This window comes from Diceros bicornis, chromosome 37 (genome assembly GCF_020826845.1).
Source record: "Diceros bicornis minor isolate mBicDic1 chromosome 37, mDicBic1.mat.cur, whole genome shotgun sequence".
NCBI classification, from domain to species: Eukaryota; Metazoa; Chordata; class Mammalia; order Perissodactyla; family Rhinocerotidae; genus Diceros; species Diceros bicornis.
The window spans coordinates 25,539,866-25,563,459 of record NC_080776.1 but is presented as its reverse complement, the minus strand read 5'-3'; the positions used below and the strand labels follow the sequence as shown (position 1 = coordinate 25,563,459).

The following is a 23,594-nucleotide window of genomic DNA, read 5'->3' as shown; positions in this document are numbered from 1 at the left end:
TCTCCGGCTCCGCGCTTATAACGCGCTCGAATCCCCCGCCGCGCCCGGCGCCCCCTCCCGGCTCCGGCGCGCGCTGCAGAGGCGGGGCGGGGGAGGGCAAGGGGCGCTGCAGCAGGGGTGAGTGTGTGCCGCGCAAGGCAGGGGGCGCTGGAGCGGGGGGATGCGGACCGGGGCGGGGCGGGGCACGGGGTAGGGAAGGGGGTGCGAGGAGGGGGCTACGGGGGAGGCAGGGGGCTCAGGAAGCACTCGCTCGCGGTGGCAGGAGCGCCCTCTCCTGTTGAGCGCATTTCCGCTCCATCTCCCGGCTCCCGGTCCCTCCCTGAGCACTGTCCAGTGCTTCTGCTTCGCGGGGACCGGGACACCCCTTCTCCCGGGCCCCGGGGCATCCTTTTTCCCCTGTCTGTCCCACGCCTTCTCTGCGGGAACCTTGAGACGCTCCCTTCCCATTCTCCTGGCCACGCCCTGCGGGGCTTAGGCCTCGGCAACATAAGTTGAGCACGTCGGAGCGGGAAGACCCTCAGGGTCCCTCCTCGGCTCCCCCTTCCCAGGCGAGGACGCTTCCCTTCTAGGGCACACTTCTCCCCATGGCTGAGGCGCTCTGAGCTCAGGGATGCGCCATTCTTCCCCACCTGGGTTCACCTGCAGGGGCCTGGGGCCAGGAGTGTGCGCAAGGGAATCTACAACCCAGGGCAGCTGCCCTGCTCTGAAGCGGGCGCACGGAGGCGAGGGCTGGGAGGACTGCGCTCCATCTCGGCCTAGCCCACCCGACCAGGGACAAGGCTGCCTGCTGCCCACTGGGGTCAGCTCAGGACACCCCGCTGGGACAGGTGGCCCAGACCCTGCAGGCCTGAACTCCAGGCTCCTCCCTGAAAAGAGCCAGCCTCCTCACTCCTTCCCTGGGCTGCTTTATGCTATTACGCGCCCACTGCCTGTCTGTCTCACCCCCTGGAAGGTAACGGCAGGACCATGGCACTCCAGGCTCTCTGTGCTCTGCCCCTGAGGTGCCTGTGCCTGGGGGGACACAGCGCGTTTTATTCAAGAGTGGGGGAAGGCACCACTGAGGAATGCACCTTCCCAAGGGCCTACACCCACACCAGGGGATGATTTTGACCTCTTCTGAGAAGAGAGGAGGCCTCACCCTGCCCTGTTTCAGAGTGTGGCAGTGCGAACTGAAAGCAAGTAGGAGTCCCGGCCTGGGGGAGGGGCCGTGGTAATCCTCACCTGGCTCAGGGACAGTCTCCACCACTCAGGCACTGTTTCCAGGGGACAGGAAAGACTCCATACTTTAGCAAAAGCCTGGTATTAATTGTTCCCTGTGATTCTGCCTCTTTGCCTGTAGGATGTGGGGATGGTGGTCGAGTCTTTTTTTGGGGGGATGGGGGATGGTGTTTAAAGAAAAAACACCCCGCCCATCTGAGAATGTGTTCCCCCCAGGGATCAGTGTGTCCCATGGACTTACTCTATAAGGATGTCTTTCAAAGGCAAATTATGACTGCAAAAGACAAGTTCTGTCCTTTTTTTTTTTTTTATAATGGTAACCATTACTAATTTTTTTTTTTTTAGATTTTTATTTATTTATTTTTTTCCCCCCAAAGCCCCAGTAGATAGTTGTATGTCATAGCTGCACATCCTTCTAGTTGCTGTGTGTGGGACGTGGCCTCAGCATGGCCGGAGAAGCGGTGTGTCGGTGCGCGCCCGGGATCTGAACTCAGGCCGCCAGCAGCGGAGCACGCGCACTTAACTGCTAAGCCACGGGGCCGGCCCTGCCATTATCTTTTTAACAATTTCTTTTTAAAATTATCAATGGCATGAAAAAATTGAAATTCCTATAGAAATTGCAGATCTCCAAGAAGACACTTGAGAAATACTGGCTTCTATAATATATACTTAACAAAATATATGAACTTATTTCATCTGCAAACATTCAGCAGTTTTGTTACAAATAAGAGCATTCGCTTCCAAATCCGTGGAGGGTGTTATTGGAAAGCCCTCAGAGGGTTAAGGCCGTCTTGGGTGGCTTCTTATTTCTGGTCCCACAGGGAAGGTCTGTGAGGAGGCCTCGTGTTGGAACATTTTCATGACACGTTTATGTGTGTTGGGCATGTGCTTCAGGGTTAAGTATTGTAATTTTGTTCAGTTTAGTTTATTCGGGGAGACTTTATCTGGGACCGTAGGACACCAAGTGTGGGGTGTTCTCTTTGCTGAAACCTGAGATCTGCTAGTAGAGAGGGCCTCCTGTTCCCAGGAGATGCAGCTCTGTGTACAGTCCCTTTGTGTTTCTGAAAAAGCACGTCCACACCCAGCCCCTCATTAGCTTCTCACAGGCCCCACTGATTAGTCCAGAGAGGTGGGTGGCTTGCCCAGGGTCATACAGCCTGGGCTCGGGGCTGGGGCCAGGCCCTCTTGCCCACTAGGCAGAGTCACGTCTTCACAGCCACACATTTTGCCCATTATAGTCCTTCCTAATCTCGATGATGCGAAATGTGAGCTACAGGATGAGCTTGAAGGTTATTGAAGAAAATGTGGCCCTGTGTTTTCCCTCAGACCAGTGGGCGTCCTCTGGGGGTGGGATTTCCTCTGGGGGTCTGGCTGTCAAGGAGTCCCAGGGAAACACCTGTAGCTGGCCACTCTTGAACCTGGGGGGCTCGTCCACAGAGCTTTCCCTGCTCGGGGAGTGGAATGCGACAGGGGCAGCCTGAGAGGGTGGGAGGGAAGGAGCTTGGCTTGGGGACCTCATGGTGGCCAGCCTGTCTCAGTTTCCTTGCCTGAGAGCTGGGAATAAGGCACAGGGTGAGCCGAGTTCACAGTGGGTGAGGCCTGCTTGCGTTCCAGGCTGCCCTAGTGGCGAGGGTCCCTGGCCCAGGCCGTGGGCACCACGTCGCAGGGAGGTGCCCTCAGACTTACATGCAGACAGAGGCTTCAGGCCCTGGGGGCCATGGCAGAGCAAGGTTGGAGCCCAGGACAAGCCCAGCAGGGGGTCTGCTCAGCAAACCTGGCCCTGGCATGGCCGCCTGCAGCAAAGCTCACACGTATCTGTGGAGGCGGCACATCCGGGGCCATTAGCCACGCATCCCCCTGAGACTCATTTTGCTCGTCTGTTTAGTGGGCATAACAGCAGCTGTTGTCCCTGAGCCCTCTGCTGGGATCCCACTCATAAGTGACTCGGGACAGCCAAGGCCAAGGCCGGGAGGAAGGTGGCCGGTGACGCTCACTTCCAGCACGGAGGCCAGGCTGCTGGGGGGCCCCGCTTCCAGGTCACTGGCCTGGATTCTGTCCACAGGGGTGAGAGGCACGCTGCTTTCAGGGCCGGATGCCGTGTGGCCCAACCTGCACCCCGGGAAGGCGAGGCTCAGGCCCTGTCACCTTTGGTAGCACCGGGGATGTGTGGGGCTGGATGTACCCGATTTGGGGAATGTGATCTTCAAGATCTTCATGTGACATCACCTCCACCTCACAGTGGGGGGCCCCAGTCTGAGCAAGGCCAGTGGTGAGGACAGGAGCTGTTGCCGTGTGAAAAACAGTTATTTTCCCAAACAGTGAACAATCCTAGTGATGTCATAGCCCCTAGCAGAGGGCCCAAATCAAATCGGTTCTGGTGCTGGTGCAGCTTCCTGTAACACTATCCCGAGGTGACGACTCAGCTGGCCCCGGGGGCAGGAGAGCACCAGGGCTGGGGCCTTCAGGTGGGCTCCCTGCGTGTTTCTGGGGTCACAGTTCAAAAATGGCCTCTGCTCAGAGGGGGGCAGAGATTAGCAAAGAAACCCAGAGGTCCGGGACCCCCAGAAACGGGGTTCCGATGACACCGACGCCCCTTCCCCCGTGGCAGTTGCCCGCGGGCTCAGAAGCAGGGACAGCATCTGGGGGCGAGCTAAGAGATCCCTGGGTGGGGTACTGAGTGAGTGTCCACAGAAGGGGGCCCAGGCGGGGCACGAAGTGGCCGCCCCCACGCGCCTTCACGCCCGGCTGAAATCTAATCCTCATTCTTGGGCCCTCATGTCACGGCCTCGGCTCTGGCTTCCCAGAAGCCTGATGCAGTCAAGCTGTTCCCACTCTTCTCTCTTCCTCCAAAGGAAGGAGCTTTGCGATGAAGTCATGGGAATAAAAGTTCCCTTTGCTCCTGAAAGCAATAGGAGCCTGAAGTCAACTTGCTGTGTGGCCTCCTGATGCACATGGAAGGTGACCTTTGCTGTTTACTGGAGCCTTCCCAGCACATGACATCACCCAGTTCTCAAATCACGTGATTGTACCCATAACACAGAGGAGGAAACTGAGGCTCAGATCTTGCGACTGGCCCAAGGTCACTGAGCCCCCAAATGAAACCTTGTCTGGGTCCAGCCCCGACAACTCGAGGTCAGCAGCTTCAAGGAACCCACGGATTCCATTCAAATCAACGAACAGTTACTCAGGTCCTGCTACGTGCCAGGCACAGAGTCAAGTGCTGGGAGCAAGCCACATGCATCCTGGACAGAGCTGTGTGTGATCTCAGGTCTAACAGGGGAAGAGGTCTGTCTCACTTCCACCCAGAGGGTCTCTTGGGTTCTTTTCTGCTAATTGTCTGCATGGTTTCAATAGACTTAAAAATTAGTCTTTAGGTCACCTCTTCAGTTTAATGCAAGAGAGTGGATATCGGTGGCTCTCTTTGCCATTTTGGTAAGAATCACATTCTTAAATGTGACTGTGACCAACATAACCCCAGCCACTGGCCCTGGAAATCCTTGGGAAAGTCTAATAGCTTTGAGGAAACTGTGTTGGCTCCTGGGGTATTCACTGCAAACAGGAAATTACTTCTCCATGAAGGTTCTCGTCGCAGTCCACTTCATTCTTCAGTTAATCAGTGGCATGCCTGGCTGCCCTCCTGTGTGCCTGGGGCTGGGAGCTCTGGAGAATTGGCTGCACACAGCGGTGGCAGCCACACTTCAGGCTGAGTGCCCAGCACTGTGCTGGGGGCACTGGGGAGCAAAGGTGAAAGACACAGCCCTGGAGGAGTGGACACCCTTACCTTGTGTGTGGCTGTTACCACCTCCCTCTTAAGTCACAGATAGACTCCAGGTCAAGAGACTTTCCAGTGGGCCAACTGGTCGACCAACCACCTGGAGCAGTGGTCTAAACTGACTACAGTGGACTGTCATTTGAACAGTCCATTTTATTATAAATAATTACATGGGAGTGTCACCTGCCTACCTCCAGCAATCACTGACCCTGCCTGGTACAAGGAAGACACTTGATAATAAAAGGGTCTTGTCTGGGAGGTACTGGAGAACCCAAGTCCAATGGAAGTGGCTAGAAGTATCCCTGGACCCTGGCTCACCTGGGAACCAAAGGGAGCCGAGCCCCAGCTGGCTGTGCTGGGCCTGGCTCCTGAGGACACTGTGTGGTCACTGAGGGCTGGGGTCTGCTGGCGGAGGGGTCGCTTCCCACATTGCCTGTGGGAAAGACAACATGCACCCACCTGGCAGATGTGAGTACTCTGGGGCTGGGGAGGTGGTTCGCTCCCCATGGGCCTGAGAGTTTGGTGGGCTTCTGCACATGTTCCAAGGTCATCCATTCCCCTTTCTAGAAGCCAGGCTAGCCTCAAACCTTCTAGTGAGTGCTTGTTGTCCTGGGGACTTTGATAAGGGAAGAGGACGGCTTGGGCTGCTCCACGACACTCCATGTGGATTAGTACACTAGTGTCCGTTTGGACGAGAATCTGTTGAGCGTTTGATTCATATGCCAGACGTCTTTCGTTTGCCCATCCTGGTCCCTGTCCACCTCCACCCGCTCCCTTCCCCACCACCCCTGCGGGCTGGTGGCAGTGGACTGTGTCAATGGCCTGTCTTCCTTCTGATTCTGGTTGGGTTTGGCCAGTAGGAGGGACTAGCGAGAGACTGGGGGGCAGGAAAGAGAGGGAGGTGGGGCTATCTACTCCTCCACTTGCTCCCCACTGGGCTGCAGGTGGCGGTGGCAGCGGCTGCGTTACGTTAGCAAAGGCCCCAGCTTCTTGGCAACTCTCTCCCTCCAGCTGTCTTCCTGGAGTCAGCATCTCCTCCTTCCCTTGCCTCTGGAGGCAGAGGGGTGGTGAGGGTTCCCCACTGTTGCCAGTCCTGGGAGCCCCTGGAGCCCTTGCTGAATTCCCATCAGCCTGCCCCCACCTTGGAAATAACCCTTTGTTTAACTCTCCTCCATCACTCAATTTGTGGGGCCGTCTGTTTCCTCCTGGGACCCTGAAGGATATGATTGGCCTGATCTAGTGCCCTGAATAGGGCAGCTCAGCTGATCAGACCAAGGGCAACTTGGCACCCCAAAGTTGAGGCCCAGGCCCTGGAGTGGGATGTGTTCCCCCTACCCCAGCACTGACCCCCATTGCCATGAGTGTGCACAGGAGCAGAAAGCAGGCCTCATTCCAGGACGCCACCTTTTCAACTGCCCATTTGTGATCAAAATAAGTCCATTTTGACATAGTGAGTCTTTATTTTGAAACAGCACTTGGCTGAGCTGAGAAAACATTCCAGAAGATTTTCTTACAGAAAGATTCAAGGACCCCAGAAACCTTCCTCCTCGTTTTCACCCACTCTGCCAGCCGACTAGGTGTCCTCAGGTCCAGGGCTCCTGCTCCTTTGGGAGCAGACGCTCAGGAGGCCCTGCTCTGTCTGGGCCCTGGGGGCCAACTCCATTCTCCCACAAAAGATGGGCGTGAGGAGTCAGGGCTGGAGCAAAGTGGATCTGGGTCTCTGGAAGCTGGAGGGACCCAGGGATTCCTTCCTGAGAACCAGGGATGTCAGAGGCCCCTCTGGTCCCCCATGGATTCAAGGAGGAGCCTGTGGGCTGGCGCTGGAGAGGAAACCCAGGTCCAGAGGGAGCCCAGAGCTACCCAAGGCCACAGCTGGTCAGTGCCAGGGCTGGAGCCGGGCTGGACCTAGAACTCACGACTTGCAGCCCTGTATCCCCTGATGGAGCCTGTGACACAGAGGGAGGGCCACTGAGCACCCAGTGAGAGTCCTTCATCGTCCCCTCGATTACAAACTCATGCCTTGTTCAGGATGAGACAGAAGGGGCAGGGAGGGGCCCCAGTCCGACTTGGGGGCTCTGGGACCCGCCTGAGCCACCCTGAGTCACACCACGTGTGGGCAGGAGGAGCCCTTTGGGTGCCACCCTCGCTCAGGAGGTCACCTGAGTGGGAGTAAGCCACCAACGCACCCAAAAGGCATCCCCAGAAATCCCTGCAGGACCCCGCCCCCTCGGGTCCTCCCGCTGGGGACCTTCGTTCTATCGAAGAGCCTTTGTTGTGAAGCGAGCCACCCTTTGTTGTGAAGCGAACCACCCCAATAAACAGGGGAAATCCCGCCCAGGGAGCACCCCTTCCTGCTCACCTCCCTGGGAAGCCTCTGCGGACCCTCTCTCCCCCCACCCCTCTCTCCTGGCCCCCACGCCCCACCTCCTTCCTTCCAGTGCTTCCCTCTGTGCTGCCCTCCCGGGCGGCGTGACACAGAAACAGCTGGGCCTCCTTTGTCCCGAGGAGCAGCCTTTGGAAACAAGGTGGCAGCATGCAAGGCTGGGGGCAGGGAGAGCCGAGAGCCCACCTGAGCCAGCCCCATGTGCCTGAGGCCCAGAGAGGGGCGGCTGCCGGCTGTAGGCCAGGCAGAAGCAGGCCCATGAAGGCCTGGTGCTGACCCCACCCCAGGACCCTTTGCTCTGTGCCCACCCTCCCCAACAGCTTCAGCTTCCTGGGCCACTCCATGTCACCCCGCATTTGTGCAACTCCTCCGAAAGCCACCGGTGAGAGACACAGCCAGGAACAGCCACATTCTGAGAGCCAAGAGAGTTCTCACGATTCTTCCCCGGACCCCTCAGCTCCTTCCCCTGAGGTCTCAGACACCCCCATGGGTGGGAGAGCTGCCTCTCCCCTCTATACAGGCATCCAGAGGCCCAGCCCTTGCCGCTAGTCATCTTAGAGTCTAGAGAGTTTGGTTAGTGCTGGCTGCGGAGACCAAGGCTGTGTCCTCTGACATCCCTGGTGGCCCGAGCCCAGCCCAAGCCCTGGAGGGGACAGTGGCTCTTAGTGAACAAATGAGCAAAAATAAGAAGGGGGCCATCCCACAGAGGTGGGGGCGCCGCTGGGCCCCCCAGGTGTGACGAGGAGCGGCTCAGTGCTCCTGGGCGGGGCTGAAGGGCTGCGTCCACTTGGAGACGTCCAGGAAGATGGTAGAGGCCCCGTGGTAGAGCCAGAGGCGGGGCAGGGCGCCGTGGCGGACCCAGGTGTCGCGCCCGCGGTCATAGGCCTCCATCTCCACGTGGTAGTCGCCGTCCATGCCCTGCCAGCGGCCGCCCGTCACGTAGAGCGCGTCGCCCAGCGGCACCAGGGCGCCGTTCTCATGCAGGCTGTGCAGGGACTGTACCTGTGGACGGTTGGCGGTCAGTGTCCAGTGGGCGGCTGGAGGGTGGTGGCTAGGGGTGCCCTCGGGGTGAGGCAGAGCTGGGGACATGCAGAGAGGACAGCCAGCATCTGCCCGACATCCCATCCAGGGCACCAGCACCCCTGCTACCTGGGGACCTGTAACTCCCCCCTCCGCCTCAAGGACTCTCCCTTTAGTGGGGAGACCCCACTGCTCCCCTCCAACCTGCATCTCCCAGGGTGATGTCTCCAGTTCCTCTCGCTCTCTTAGGCCCAAATTTGCTCATATCTGAAGTTGGGGAGTCAGAGGGGGTGGGGGGATGTGGAAGCCTGAGGTTGGAGTTGCCTCCCGGGGTGAGGTCTGGGCTGGGCTTCTGACTCCCAGCTGCTCTCTTGGTGGGGACAGATGTGGCCTCAGCCCTGAGAGACGCACACGTGAGGGGCTGCTCACCCCATGGGCCCCCTCGTTCTGCCCCTGCACCCCTAGCCTCGGTCCAGGGCCTCAGGAGTGCCCTGGATAGGGACTGTGGGGTGAGGGCCAGCAGCTTTCCAGAGGCCAGAGAGAGATGTAGGCACTTCTGGAAGGGCCCAGGCCGGGAGAGGACAAAGTGGAGCCTCACACAGCTGGGACCCCAGCCCAGAACTGTGGCACAGGCCGGGAGAGGCTGGCCGAGGCCCAGCTGACAGGGCCCAAGAAGAGCGCCAGCCTGGCAGGGCCCGCCCTGCACCTGTTCTGCCACTGTAATGGGGGCCTCCAGTCAGCTGAGAGCTGACGCCAGGGGACAGCTGCGGTCAGCAGGATCGCAGAGGCCCTGCCGTCGCCCAGCCACCCGGCATGGCCTACCTGGGGTGGTTCTGGAAGCAGTGCCACCCCCTGGGGCATCCAGGGACTGAGAAACTCAAGGCAGGCGGGGCAGGCCCAGGGCATCCAGCTAGTGCTGAGGCCCCCATGGGTTCTGGGCACTGTCCCTCCTTCTCCGGAAGAAACATGGAGAAATGTCAGGGCTCCGGTGCCCCCGAGGATGGGTCTCAAAATGCCCACCTCCTACCTTGTCCCCTGGTCCTGATGGAGGAGGAGGCGGGTAGCAGGCCTGGCCCTGGGGGAATGGGGCGTCCAGGAGCCGCTGCTCCCTCCTCAACCACAGCGCAGGAGTGCCCTCTCCAGCTTGACCACCCCTGGGGACTGGAGACTCACTCCCTCTTGGCCCTGGCCAGCACCAGGAAGGATGGGCTTTCTCTTAGTCCAGCTGTCCCCGAAGCAGTCCCAGTGAGCCTGGTTTTGCTCCCTGAGAAGGAGGACAGGGGCCCTGTGCTGGGGACAGAGCACCACAGTGACCAGCAGCCCACAGTCCTTGGCTCTCATCTTCAAGGGGACTCTGGGCCCTCGTGTCTCCCTTCACTGCCCGCCGCCTGTGGCAACACCCCCACGTCCCCTGTCCCAAGACTGCTCTCTGCCCTAGGGTAGGGGTTGCACTGGGAATGAGGCTGAGGCCCACCTTCTGCCACAGGTTGGCCCCTGGGTCATACACGTAGACCTTCTTGGTGTTGTCGCCGACCAGGTAGAGTGCCCCCTGCAGGGCGGCACAGCGCGGCGATGACAGGTACTTGGGGAGGAAGGGGGAGGCGATGACGCTCCACGTGTCTGCGGGGACATGGCACAGGCCCACTGTCACCAGGGTGGCCCTTCTCTGAGCCTCAGGAGTGAGCCCCTTGCAGGGTTGGGGTGGGGTGGGGGCTCCACAGGCCGTGCCCACTGCCTGCACCTCACTAGCCTCACTCTCCCTGGGGTGGGGAGGCTGGTGTGGGCAGGGCTCCCTCGGAGCCTTGTCCCCAGGTCATCAGCAGGGACGTTAGAGCGCTCAGAGCCCTGGCCTGGCCGCCACCCCACCCCACTCACCCTAACTGGGCACCCCTGGGCTTCTGCCTCCTTTCCACTCATCCTAACTCCAGGTCCAGTCCATCTCCTGAGGAATCCTCACACCCACCCTGCAAAATGGGTCCTGTTGTCGTCTCCACCATGCAGAGAATGGGACAGAGGGTGAGAGATGGGGCAGGAGGGCCACCGAGCCAGAAAGAGCCCAGCTGGTGCCAAACACTGGCATGGAGTCCAGAGCCCCAGCTGGCACACCCCCAGCCTTGAGGGTCTGGGTCACGGCTCCTGGTCCATGAGGCCAGTTCCAGGCGGACACCCCAGCCAGACAGCTTTCAGGACCTGGGGCTGGGCTTCCGCGTCCCCTGCCCCGGGCACTCTGCCTCCAGCCCCCAGGCCCCCATACCTCTAGGCTGCAATGGGACTGTGGCCCTGTGCCGATGACCCCCTTGGTTCCCTGCCCCCTGCCTGTCTCCACTGTCCCATCCACCTTTGATGGGACTGCAGCCCTTGTAAGAGGCCCCTGGCTGCCTGCTCCCAGCCCCCAGCCCCCCTGCCCGGCCCGCTTGCGTGCACCTGTGACGGGGCTGTAGCACTGCAGGGCCAGCGCGTTGTACTTGCAGGCGCTGGAGCCCACCAGATAGAGCCGGCCCTGGCAGCCGGCTGCGGAGAAGTTGCTGACGTACTTGAGGGCCGGGCTGACGGGCGTCCAGGTGTCCGTGTAGGGGTCGTAGCTCTCCACCTCCACCACGTCCAGAGTGGTGCCTGCGGGGGAGGGGGGTCAGGGCTGCAGGGGGCTGGGGACAAGGAAGGTTCCTGGACACGCAGGGTCCGGGGCTCTGTAGAGGCCGCAGGGACGACCCTGGGTGCCCCAGGAGGGCAAGGGAAGTGAAGGAGGGCACGGCCATGCGAGGTAGGTGTTACCCCCATTTCACAGAGAGGGAAGCTGAGGTCCAAGAGCTGAGGGCCACACTGCCAAGAAGTGGGCACTCAGGAATATTCGACTCCAGGGTGCGAGATGGGGGCCTCACAGCAAAGCCCAGCCACTGCCAACCCTTCAGAGCCCAGAGTGGGTTGGAAGGGTGCTGGTGGGAGCCCCTGGAAGCTGCCACTCCCAGGCCTCTCACATGGTGGGCGTCCTTCCCTGGGGTGGAGGAGGTCAGTCCTGGGGAGCTATAAGAGGTAAGACCCCGGAGCTGTAGGCAGCTCCCCACTCCAGCTCCCGAGAGTCTGAATGTGACAACCATGCAGACCTGCCTGCGGGTGGGAGGGCACGCCTGCTCTCACTGGGGACCCTCTCCACCTCTGAGAGGCTGGGGACCCTGAGTTGCCTTGGGCTCAGGACCTATGTGTGCTCTCTGCTCTAGGGGGGCGACACGGCAGCCACTGAGAGAAAAGGGGTTACCTGGGACAGGTGGGGGCACTTAAGAGTGGTCTCAGGGCCAGTTTGTCACCTACGGAGGTGTTGGGAAACTCTTGCTCTGCCACATGCATTTTGTTTTTCAATATTCATCTAACTGTGCGTCTCTGGGGCCACTCCTTGCTGTAGCTCTGGGCTGTAAGGGAGATAAGGTGGGCCCCTGTGCTGAGGCTGGGGGCATGGTGGGGACAAGGGTGACAGCAGAGGGACCCATTGTGGGTCACCTCACCCCAGGGATTTCACTGAGGAGGTGACCCCGAGCTGAGGGCTGAGCCCAAGGCTCTGGGATGGGAGTGGTCATCCCCGCTGGCAGCTCGAGGCCCCAGCTCCTCACGGGTCCCCTTCTGGGGACTGACTCATGGCCCTGTTTTCTGGATCCCCGAGCGCATCAGAATCACCCTGGAGCTGGCTGCCTAGGCTGGTGCCTGAGCCTCAGCCCAGGATGTCCAGGTGACAGCACAGCCTGGCTGGGAGCCCTGGTGTAGGGCTTGTTTACCCAGACAGTGAGCTCCTTAGGGCAGGACTGGGGAGCAGTGCCTCTGTTGTCCCTGAGGCCAGCATGGGGGCTCTCTGGTCCCCAGTGAGGGCATGGGGGTGGGAGCTGTTACTGCAGGATTGAGAGGCTCCCAAGCCGTGAAGAGGAGGGGAGGGGGCTCCGACGAGCGGGAGGGGGCTCCGACGAGCAGGAGGTGCCCAGGGAGGGTGGAGAGGGGGGCCTTACCGCCAATGGCGTAGATCTCGCCGTTGAGCGCCGCACTGGCATGGTTGGTGCGGGCCTTCCGCATGGGCGCCACGGGCTTCCAGGCTGCCTCCCTCAGAGGGAAGCACCAGGCCTGGGTGGTTGACCAGGTGTCCGTCTTGGTGCCCCGAGAGCCACCTGACGGGAGAGGTTCTTTCCAGTTGGGTTCCCACCAGCCTGGGGTCTCTGGGCCAGTGGGGGCTGGGTACCAAAGGTCCTGCCCCCTTCTCCCCCTGCCAGTCCTCTGTGCTGCCAGACACTGGGCCGGGGTGGGACGGTGGTGGCACATATGACTTGGACAGGTCCCTCCATGCCCCATACACCAGGGGGACAAGATTAGCGGTTTCAAACCTCCATCAGTGGAAGCTTTTTTCCCCAAGAAAATCTTACAAGGATCCCAACTTCTAAGATATAAGAGAGCAGAGTGACCCCCCCCCCCAACATCACGCAGTTCCTTCTGGGGAGGCCCTGGCTGTAGGAGCACAGCAAGGCCACCCAGGGGGTCCACATCAGAGAGAATATGGAACGATTCCCTGCACCCATGTGCGGACCCACGGACTTTAAGTTTTCTGGTTTTCACATCATGAAAAGTTCTGGAAGAGTCTTGACTAAACTGTCAGGTGTCCCATTGAGTGAAGGGGAAGAGCTGGTTCTCCCTGGAGTCACGTTCAGAGTTCAGATCGGCTACTCGGATGAGGCTGCTGGGAGCTTGGCTCCCTCTGAGCCAGCTCTGCAGGGACCCCCGGGTGCCCACCTGTGACATAGACGGCATTGTTCAGCGCTGCCAGGGAGAAGCCCCACTTGTGGTAGTCAGGGAAGTCCGGGAGTGCCATCCACCTCTCTGGTAGGAAGAGAGAGAGGCAGGGGGTCAGAGGGGCTGGGCTTGCTGCTGGGGCCTCCCCTTGCCCCTCAGCGCCCCTCCACTCAGTGGCTGCAGAGATGTCCCCTCACTGATGGAAGGGCAAGGGGCAGGACTCAGCTGGCCACCGTGGTGAGGGGCGACACCTGCTGGGGCGGGGTCCAAGGCCCCCGTCTCCTCACGCCACCCCTCGGAGCCTGGCACCCAGAGTGGACCCGGGACCACACCCAGGGTGTGCAGAGAGGCAGCCAAGACTCCAGAGGCTGGGTCTCACCCTGACCCTGCAGCTGACCCCACTGACCCCAAATGGACCTTTCAGTTGGGTCCCACCTCAGTCAGGTGGGGTAAGGATTAAGGGGCCTAATCTCTGGTCACTAGTGAGTTATAACACAAGCATGATTCATTCATTCATTCCTCATTCATTCATTCATCCTGAGCACCTTCTGTGCTCATGTGTAGCCAGGTGCCTGTAGGGGATCAGACCCAGGCCTTGCAGCAGGCAGAGTGGATCCAAATCCCAGCTCTTGCGCACCAGCCGTGTGGCCTTGGACAAAGCCTAGCCTCGGTTTCCTCGCCTGTAGAAGGGGGGTAATTCCCACCTCTCAGGGAGATGTAGGGGCTGCATGTGACGACGCCTGTCTGTCACAGGGTGACTACTTAGCTGGTGGTGGCTGTTAGGACTATTGTCCCTACTGTGAGGGACAGAGTAAGGTGCCCACATTGAACCTGCCTTCCTGGAGCTACATGAGGTAAACTGAGGCACAAGATGAGAAAATGCTTTTAAAAAATCAAAATGAGACAATAAACGTGGGACTGTAAGTCCTATAAATGGACACATTTTGGGTGTTTGTGGAAGGCTGTGAGAGAGACCCAGGCCTGCGGGACGTCCCCTGGGGAGACTCTGTTTACTATTTACAACAGTTTTCAGGACACGCGGAACTCCGGGCCTTGCTGGGGGCCTGCCTGCTGGGCAGGGACTGCATGTCCCCCTGACTCATGTCTGTGTCACTCCATGGTGGGGATTTCCCAGTGGGCACCAGGCCTTTGCCTGCCAGTGTCTCCCCGCCCTCCCCTCAGGTTCCAAGGGACAGCTGCTCCTAGGCGGAGCCAGCAGAGTCATCTCCTGACGTCAGCCCCCAAATCCCCTCTCATCAGCCCCTGACCTGGGACAGCCGGCCTCCGACTTCCCGGAGCCCGCCAGCGTCTGACGCCATGGGGATGGCGGCGACCTGCCCAGTGGCCCTGGGACATCAGCCAGCCCCCATCAGTGTTTTCCGAAGAGCTGCCCGGGGCCAGCGTGGCCCTTCCACAGCCCCTGCTGCCCACTCACTCTTCCTCCTTTCCCAGGAGGGAAGGGATGCCCCGCCCCCGCAGGAGAGGCCACATCCAAATGACAGGCCTGGTCCCCGTGCCCGTTGGCTCCTCATTACAGCTGTGTGAGGAGCCCATTTCACAGAGGAAGAAACTGAGGCTGGGGGGTGTGAAGTCACCTGCTCAAAGGCTGGAATTAGAACCCCATTCGGGCTGACCGAGAGCTCTCAACCCCTGCCTGCATGCCTAGCCCCCTGTTTTCCTCCTGGGGCCATGGTTCCATTGGGCGCACAGGGGAGGGGGCACCAAGAGGAAGCCACCGGCCAGGCTGCCCACCCCACTCAGGCCAGCGGCCACCTCCCACACAGTGCAGTCTGGGCAGCAGAGCCCTGTATCCGGGGCCACAGGGCCTAAAAGACCAAAGTTGGGGGCTGTGGCTGGATGCAGGAGGGCCACAGTGGCCCCCATCAGACTCGCCTCCCTCTGCCGTGGCCCCCAGGCTCCCCTGCAGCCCCCCGTGAGGCCCGGGCACACCCAGGACAGTGGACTCTGCCCCTCGCTCGCTCCACCCGCTAGGAGGACACAGGCTGTTCACGTTGATGCAGGGTCTGCAGGCCCAAGCCCTGGGCACCGGGAGGGCGTACTCACTGGCCTTGGTGTCGTAGAAGGCGAAGTTCCCGGGGTGCGGGGCAGGCTCCTCGGCGCCCTCCTCGTCCTCCTCCAGCGCCCGCCCACCCACCACCACCAGAACCTCCTCCAGCGTCTGCGGGAGGGCCAGCAGCGCCTGTGGGCGCAGAGGGCTGCAGTCAGAGGGGCAGGGCTGCTGTCTCCCCCGTACAATGGCCCCAGGCGCTGGCAGCCTCGGTGGCGTTTTCTGGGGCAGGGGGTGGCGTGGATGCGTGGGGGTGGCCGTGGGTCCACCGGTGTGCCCCTGTGTCGGTGCACATGCATGGAGTGGGGCGAGCTTCAGCGTGCATGTGCCCATGTGTTTGTGCATGTGCCCATGTGAGCGTGGCACACACGCTCACATGGGGCCAGGGATGGCAGCAAGTACTCAGAACTGGGGGAGGTGGGGACAGCAGGTCCATGTGTGCCCCAAGTGTGAGCGCTGCTCCCCTCCCAGCCATCACCACATGGCTTTTGGAGGTGTTCCTGCACCCACTTTTGGAACCGACCCCCAGACCCTGTCCCCAGTACCCCACATAAGCCTCCCCCTCCCCCACTACCGGGAGCCCAGCTCCCCGGGGCAGCACGTAGCAGGTTGCACTAGGATGGCCCTGGCCCGGCAGCCAATGCTGGAATGGTTCCACCCTGGTTGGTAAGTAGCCACCGCCCAGAGCTCCCAGGCCCCCGGGTCCCACCGCCTCTCTGACCCCATCCTACTGAAGGCCTGGACCTCCCACCTCCAGCAATTCCCAAGGAGCGCCTAGCAGGGCAGGGCCTCCTGTGGCTCCAGCACGAGGCCGGCCCGTTGTGCCTGCAGAGCCCAGTGGTGCCTGGCGGTGCAGGGGTTAGTATTCTGCCACCACACACAGCTCCCAGGGCCTGAGCCACATCTTTGTTCCCAGACATGGCGCCTGAGGAGCCTCCAGAGCAAGGACCCGAGCCGGCAGCCCAGCAGTGGACAGACTCATCCGCTCCTTGTCACCTCATCAGGACCTGCCCCGCCCGCCAGGCCCACTGCCAGCACAGATAGGAATTGCACCCCATAAACTCTTGATCAGCTTCCTAAGGGTCAGGTGGTGGCCGGCTGCCATGCTGTCCGTGCTCTTTGCCTGTACACAAGTGGTGCCATCTTCCTGGATTGTTTTCCCTCCTGCCCAGCTCCTATTCCCTCCTCTAAGGCCCAGCTCAGATGCTGCCTCCTCTGGAGAGCTCTCCCTGACTACCCCTTCCTCCGAGGATGCCCCCAGCCCAGCGCTGCCCTTTCTCATGCTGCCTTAGGTCTGTTTCCAGGTTTGTCCCCACTGAGCTGTGGGCTCCTCTAAGATGGGGGTTGAGAATGATCCCTCTGGGTTCCCCTTCCCCTGACATCCAGGTGTGGCACACACAAGGGCACAGTCTGTACTTGGGGATGAACGGTGATGCCCTCACAGATAACCGGCCCAAGGCAGGTAGAGTTGGAAGGTTGGGGGCACCTCGGGGATGCCCACTCCGTACTCTCCATCCCCATGCAGCTGGGGTCTCCAGTGCTCCTCTCCCTGCTCCTCCCCTCACTCACCCCCTCATGGCCCCGGGACAAGGCTGCCTGACACGCCTCTGACTCCCGGATCAGCGGCTCTGTGGCCAGCAGCTGCTGCACGCAGGGCCTGGGCACGGCGTCCAGGTGCACCAGGCTGAGCAGCTCCGGCAGGTGGGCAGCCCGGGCCTGTGGGTCATGGCGCACCCAGCGCAGCAGGGCTTCCAGCCGGCTTTGCTCTGGCTGCACCTGCAGCAGGTCGCTTGCCAGACAGGTGGCCAGCCGGTCTTGGGACAGCTGCAGGAACTCGTCCTCACGTGCCACGGCCTCAAAGTTCTCTCGCAGGAAGGCCCAGGCCTTGGCAGCCACGCCGAGCAGTCCCTGCTGCTCCCCAAACTCGCAGATGCCAAGGCAGTTGGTGGCGTCCAGCTGCTGCTGCAGGTAGCGGCCGCAGACCTTCTGCACCGCCGGGAAGTGGAGGCGTGCGGCCGCGCGGGTCAGGGCCTCCACGTTACCCTGGGTGACGGTCAGCCGGCCCGTGTACACGAAGTCCACCAGCTGCCCTACCATGGCGGGCTCCACGTCCCGCAGCTCCACGCGCGCAGAGAAGCTCTCAGCAAAGTCGCCTGCAAACATGGCATGGAAGTAGGGGCTGCTCAGCGCCAGGAGTCCGCGGTGGCAGGGCAGCTCCTGGTCACCCACCAGCAGTGTGACGTCAGCCAGCTTGGGCTGAGAGCGCAGCCGCTGCAGGCCGTCCAGCATGTCCTGGGCGTGCGAGGGCAGGTGGAAGTCCAGGTCGTCCACATTCCGCACCATGGCTGCCGGTGCCACCTTGGGGGCCCCCTGTGGCCCACCCACTCACAGGGAAGAAGGGCCTGGAGATCCTAGGGACAGAGGAGAGCAGGGTCAGCCAGGGGTAGGGGGACACTACCCCGACACTACTCACTCTCTTGAGTCACCCATCTGTCTGACGTTCTGTCTGTCAGTCCTCTCCGTCCCTCAACAAGCATTGGCTGAGCATCAAGGACATGGGACGTGCATCCCCCCTGACGCAGCCCCACAGCCCCGTGAGGACGGCACAGCACTCTCCCCGTTGCACAGTGGGGAAGCTGAGGCTCAGAGGGCAGGAGAGCTACCCATGGCCAGGCCATCGGGGCAAGATGAGGCCAGCAAGAGAACCCAAACCCTGGGCCCCCCCAACTCTGGGCTACGCAGCACAGACACCCTGGAGCATGGGGCTCCCTGTTGCCCCCAACTCTCGAGAGGCTTCCTCTGCTCCCGGATCCAACACTGCTGGGGAGGGCCTTTGAAAGCTTTGCTGCCCTACCCATCCTCACTGTCCACAGTTACATGAGCCTGGGCCTGCTGAGACCTTGCTGGGTGACCTTGGGTGAGCCACGCCCCTCTCTGGTCCCAGTCTCCTCATCTGCAGATTGAGAGGCTGGTGGGGAAGGGGCTGCGTGGAGACGCCAACAGAGTGCTCCCCACATCCTGAGCGTGGCACATGCGTTCGTCACTTAGCCCTCACGACAGCCCTGAGAGGTAGGTGCCATTAGGGTTCCTTTTACATGGGGGGAAACCAAGGCACAAAAGGCTCAAGTCACTTGTCCAAGATCACACAGCTAGGAAGTGGGGGAGCCAGGCTCGGGGGCTGTGCCCTGAACTCCCAAGTTTCATGTTGCTGGGTGTAGGTTGGTAAAGAAACAACCGAAGGATACTCTGGAGGGTGATTTTGCATCCCAGCGTTCACATCATCTGATTCAGCAGATCCTCTTCTGGGCTTGTTTAATTATGTGCACATTTATTTATGCACTTCTGATATATTACCCCAAGAAAGAAATGCTCTGCATGGAGGCCTTTGCCCCGAGTGACCCACAGCAGCAGAAAGCTGCACAGTCGAGAAATAGCCCGTCCACTAGGGGGCACCCTCCAGCGTCATCAAAGGGAAGGACAAGGGCCAGTGCATCCATGGGGACAAGATGCTTGGTGAAATAAGCGCAGTCGAAGTGACAAGGCGCCGTAAGGAGAACCAGCAAACTATAGACGCCTAAGGGTGGGAGGGCCTTCCTGAGTTACGGGGCCGGTTGGGGGAGCTTGAGGCCCCCTTCCTCACGGGTGCCCGTCTCCATCCTGCAGAGCAGGGAAGTGCCCAGGGAGCCCCCCTCAGGGCCCAAGGACCTGCCTGGGCTCATGCCCAGATAGGATAGGTCAGGGGGCTGCCGGCTGTCCTGCCTGACCCCCCTCCCCGGGAGGCCCTCTGGCCGGGGTGAAGGCAGCTCTACCCTCCCAGGGGAGGCCAGGAGATTAGCCGGGCAGCCGCCGCCCCCAGGCCTTGCATTCCCATCATTGTTGTGCTCCTTTTGGCCAGCTGCTAGGGCAACAGGAGCCAGCAGGCAGGGGCGACCAGCCACCTTCCCTGGGGGCCTCAGCCCTGTCTGCTGACATCTACCGCCTTGCAGTCCCAGCATGGGGCAGGGGCTTCTGGAGGGTCTCAGAGCCTCCACTGGATGCCAGCCCAGGCCAGGAGTGAGCAGGGCTGAGTGGGCAGGACAGCAGAAGAAGGGTCTTAGTCAAGCTCTGGCCGGTGACTGAACACTGGGAACCTGGCTGCAGTTGGAGGGTGTGGTCCAGCCTCCCCCTGCCCACCTCTCCAGCCAGGACATGAAGGGAAGTGAACCCGCTGAGCCTCCGCCCCCTCCAGGGGCCCAGCTTGACCAGGGCGGAGGTCTCTCTCCAAACCACCCAGTGCTGTGATCTCCAGGCCTGCCGGGCTGTCCCACCATAACCCACCCTCCCCTGCTGGTCCCTGCCCCAGTCCCCACCTCCACCTCCCATCTGCCCCACTCCAGAGCCCCCTGGACCCTACCTCTCAGTCGGCTTTTGGACCCCCGTTTCTGAGCATGCAGGCCAGAGAACAGGACTGCCCATCAGGCGAGGGGGCATAGAGGGCCTGCTGGGCTGGGCTGGGCTGGGTGACCACGTGCTGATGAAAGAGTATTTTTAGCCTCTGTCTGCATCGGGAGGGAGGGAGGGAGGGATGGGCAGGTGGGGGAAGGAGAGAGATGACTGCTCCCCCCATAGTCTGCTCTGAAAGCCCACACTGGCCACATCACATTATGTCAGGAAGGCTGAGGCCTCCCGGGACCGGGGCCCCTAGGGACAGCAGGAGGCATTCCAGGGCGAAGGCGAGTCTGGGCTTAACCCCTCCCAGGGGCGCTGGGCTCACTGGGGCTGGGGGTGCAGCTCCCCCACTTCTGTTTCCTCATCTGCAAGAGGGGGCCAGTGGAGCCTGTGCTGGGGACTCAGGAGTGGACTTGTGAGGGCCTGACAGGTAGCAGCTTCCCCCTGGTTATGGACGGGTACCCATGTTGCCTCTCGTTCGTCTGTCAAGCGGGAAAAAGTGACTATTATGAAGAAATGCAGGTTGGTCAGCAAAGGCTTTCAAAACCTGGGGTCCGTGGTGGTGAGAAAGTCTCTGGTGGTTAAGGGGTGCCAGAGAGGTGAGGAGGCATCCAGAGTACCCACCATTCTGGTGACAGGGACACGGGATCCTGAGGATCCATCCATGTCATATTGTGGCCTTGGTCTCGGAGCTGCCCCAGATATCTTTATTAGTCGTGAGAGCCAAGGACAGCTAAGAGGTGGGTCATCTAAAAATACAGCAGCAGCGGCTGGCGGCCTCCCCTGCATCCTGGGTTCACGCGGTCACAGGGGAATCCCTCACACCTGGGTCTCAGCTGGGCTCAGGACACACAGGCCCTGACCCAGTCAGGGGGTTGAGCCCGGGGGGCTAAGAGGGGGGTCTCCGGACATCTCTTATGCCGGTGGTCAGAGCAAAGCTTCCCAGCCCAGGGCCTGCAGGCACGCAACCTGGCGTGGCCAGGTGGGACCTCTACCTGTCGGCCCCTCTTTCCTTTATCCACATGGGCCTTACTAACACAACTGTTTTCTAGATGTGCTGGGACGTGGGAGAGTCAGGGAGGGCCAAGTCCCACAGAGGCCTCCCGACGCCCACGAGGGATTGGCTTGATGCTCTTATGGTGCAGAGAGGCCCGGAAGGCCCCCAGGGTGACACTCTCACTCCTGGCAGAGTTAGGTGATTTCTCAAGGGCGTCGGGGTATCCTGACAGCTTGGGCACCTGCCTCGCCAGCCCAGCTGCTGGCCCTGCTCCCTGCTGAGGGGATGGTTGTGAGCTGGGAACCAGCCTCTGCTCTCACCATGTGTGCGGTCTAGTGGAGGCCCAATCGTCACTCAAATAACTGCTATGATTGACCAGCTGATTACAAGGTCACAGGTCACTTCCATGCGCAGCTCACCCACAGGCTTCCTGATTCCATGCTTCCCTCCCCAGCCCAGCCCAGCCTAGTTTAGCCCAGTCATATCCCAGTCCAGCTCAGCCCAGCCCAGTCATATCTCAGCCCAGCCCAGTCCAGTCCAGCCCAGTCATATCCCAGTTCAGTCCAGCCATATCCCAGCTCAGCCCAGCTTAGCCCAGCCCAGCCCAGACCAAGGCCCTGCCCCTGCCCCAGTCCCAGGACTTTTCCCCTAGCCTTGGGCATCAGCCTCATGTTGGGGGGCCCTCATGGATGTCCCCAGCTCTCACTGTGGCCAGGACCATCCCAGGGAGGGTGCTAGAGGGGGAACAGAGGCGTTGGTCTTGCCTCGGGCCCCCCCCACCCCCGCTCCATTTGCAGGCAGAACACGAAGGGTTAATGCATTCCGACTCAGGCTGGAGGAGATGAGGACAGAGCATTCTGATGACAGGCCACCGTGCCCAGAATGGAGGCCTTTCAGGGATGTGGGGATGGGAGACCCAGCACCTCGCATGACACATCCGTTTGGGAAACTCGATACCAGGGACTCAAAAGGGATCCTCATCATCAGATTGCTAATGAGTGGTGTGGTTTTTAAAAATACGCTGCTTGGTTCTTTCTACGATGATAAAAATAGCACACGTTCATTGTGGAAAATTTGGAAAACACAGAAAAATACAAAGCAGAAAATTCCACATGTAAAAGACAATCCCCATTAACACACTGGTGTCTTCCCTGCCAGGCTATTACTATTCTCAACATTAGAATGACTGCAGTTACGTTTTCGTGTCTTGTTTTATCAATATCATGAGCATTTCTGATATGATCAGTCTTCGAAAACATGATTTAAAATGTCATCGTATTAGGAATATGTCACACTTTAAGAAGTTGGAAGTGACACCTAGTCACTTCTATTAATGGACATTTGGGTTGTGTGCCATTTTGGACTATGATAACTAATATGGTGTCACTTCTGTGATTATTTCCCTGGAATAGATCGGGGAATGAAATCACCAAGTTGAAGTTGTGACCATCTTTACAGCTCGATGCACGTCCCAGAGGGCCATCCAGCTTGGGCGAGGAGGGCACCTTCTATGGCAGGAGGTAAAACGGTCCCCTCTGCTTGGTCTGGCGCATTCATGCTGTGAGGCCGTCCCGGCACAACTCTTGGGGGGTTTTATGGCTTTACGTGTTCACAGTGTCTCTTATTCCATCTGGGATTTATTTTGGGCATGGGGTGCATAAGGTCATACTTTTTATTCCTCAGAATAGTTTACCAATGCTCTCAGCGTTATTATTGACACTTTCTTCTTCCCCATGGACTGGCTGTGGCACCTTTACCTCAGGGCAATGTTTTCTGTGCGGAGTGTCAGCTTTCTTTCTCTATTCTGGTCTGTCGATCTGAGGGACCGTATTCTGGGGTCAGCACCGCCTCGTTTGGTGGACTATTGCTCTATAATTATGATGTCTTCCTATCTGAAATGGAAGCCTCTTCATTACTCTTCTATTGACATTTTCTTGTCAGTCGTGTTAGTTGTCCGTTGCTGCATAACAAATTACCCCAAAATCCAGTGTCTTACAACAACAAACATTTATTATCTCAGACAGTTTCATGGCTCTGGGAGCACTTCAGCAGGTGGTTCTGCCTCAGCACCTGTCCTTAGCTGGCCACAGGGTCAGCGGGACTGCAGTCATCTGAAGGCTGGACTGGGGCGGGAGGCCCCCCCCCCCTCCTCCCCACGTGGGCCTCTCCATACGGCTGCTCCCAACATGGCGGCCAGCTTCCACCAGAGACAAGAGAGCAGCAAAGATGGGAGCCTTTTATAACCTACTCGACGTGTTACCTGTGGCTCCTGCCGTGTTCTGTGGTGCAACGTAGGAGGGGCTACACAGGACGTGACTACCAGGAGGCAGGTGCTTTCTTGGAGGCTGGCCTCCACAGCTGGCTTTGTTCATTTTTTCTTTCAAATGAACTTTTAGAGTCATTAAGAAAAAGCGCTCAACTTTGCATTAAACTTGTACATGGATATGCGAAGCACTTACACCGTTACCATCTTTGTTCTAGCCACGAGGGAAAAGGTGCCACTCCTTCACCATCTTTGATCCGACTCTGTTCTCCATATCTGTCCTGCAGACATGTATGGGCCAGAGAGACGGAGTCCCTTTCTCCAGTCTTTTTGCAACTCATCTGAAAGCCCCTGGGGTTTGCACCTCGTTTTGTGTCTGCTCACCTCACTCAAGCCTGCAGCCTACGGAGGGGCTCCGGGGTCCTCGGTGAGTTTTTGCCAAATGGACGACAGGGGTATAGGCACCAAACAGGCTTATAGCTGAGACTGTGGCCTTGCCGGGGCCAGCCCTGCCTACTGCAGGGACACCTGCTTCCCACGGGTGAGCTGCTAGTGGGCCGGGGGTTTCCAGGCCGCTCAGCATCAGAATCACCTGCAACGTCTTGAAAAAAAAAAAAAACAGCTTTCCCAGCTCCAGCCCAGGCTGAGGGACTCAGCATCCCTGGGGCCACCCACAGGACACGG

General features: G+C 59.9%; 1 protein-coding gene and 1 long non-coding RNA gene across 2 annotated transcripts in view; one reads left to right on the top strand and one right to left on the bottom strand.

The window, feature by feature from the left end:
• LOC131399173 (uncharacterized) overlaps positions 1 to 23,594 on the top strand; it is a 94,777-nt gene that overhangs the window by 60,382 nt on the left and 10,801 nt on the right. The gene's annotated exons all lie outside the window — the stretch shown is intronic.
• KLHL30 (kelch like family member 30) lies at positions 7,819 to 17,627 on the bottom strand. Its single transcript, XM_058533295.1, has 7 exons — positions 16,792 to 17,627; positions 15,219 to 15,354; positions 13,155 to 13,241; positions 12,383 to 12,538; positions 10,818 to 11,006; positions 9,868 to 10,013; positions 7,819 to 8,375 (listed from the first exon to the last, which is right to left on the bottom strand). The coding sequence occupies exons 1-7, from the start codon at positions 17,563 to 17,565 to the stop codon at positions 8,124 to 8,126; spliced, it is 1,740 nt and encodes a 579-aa protein (XP_058389278.1). The 5' UTR covers positions 17,566 to 17,627; the 3' UTR covers positions 7,819 to 8,123.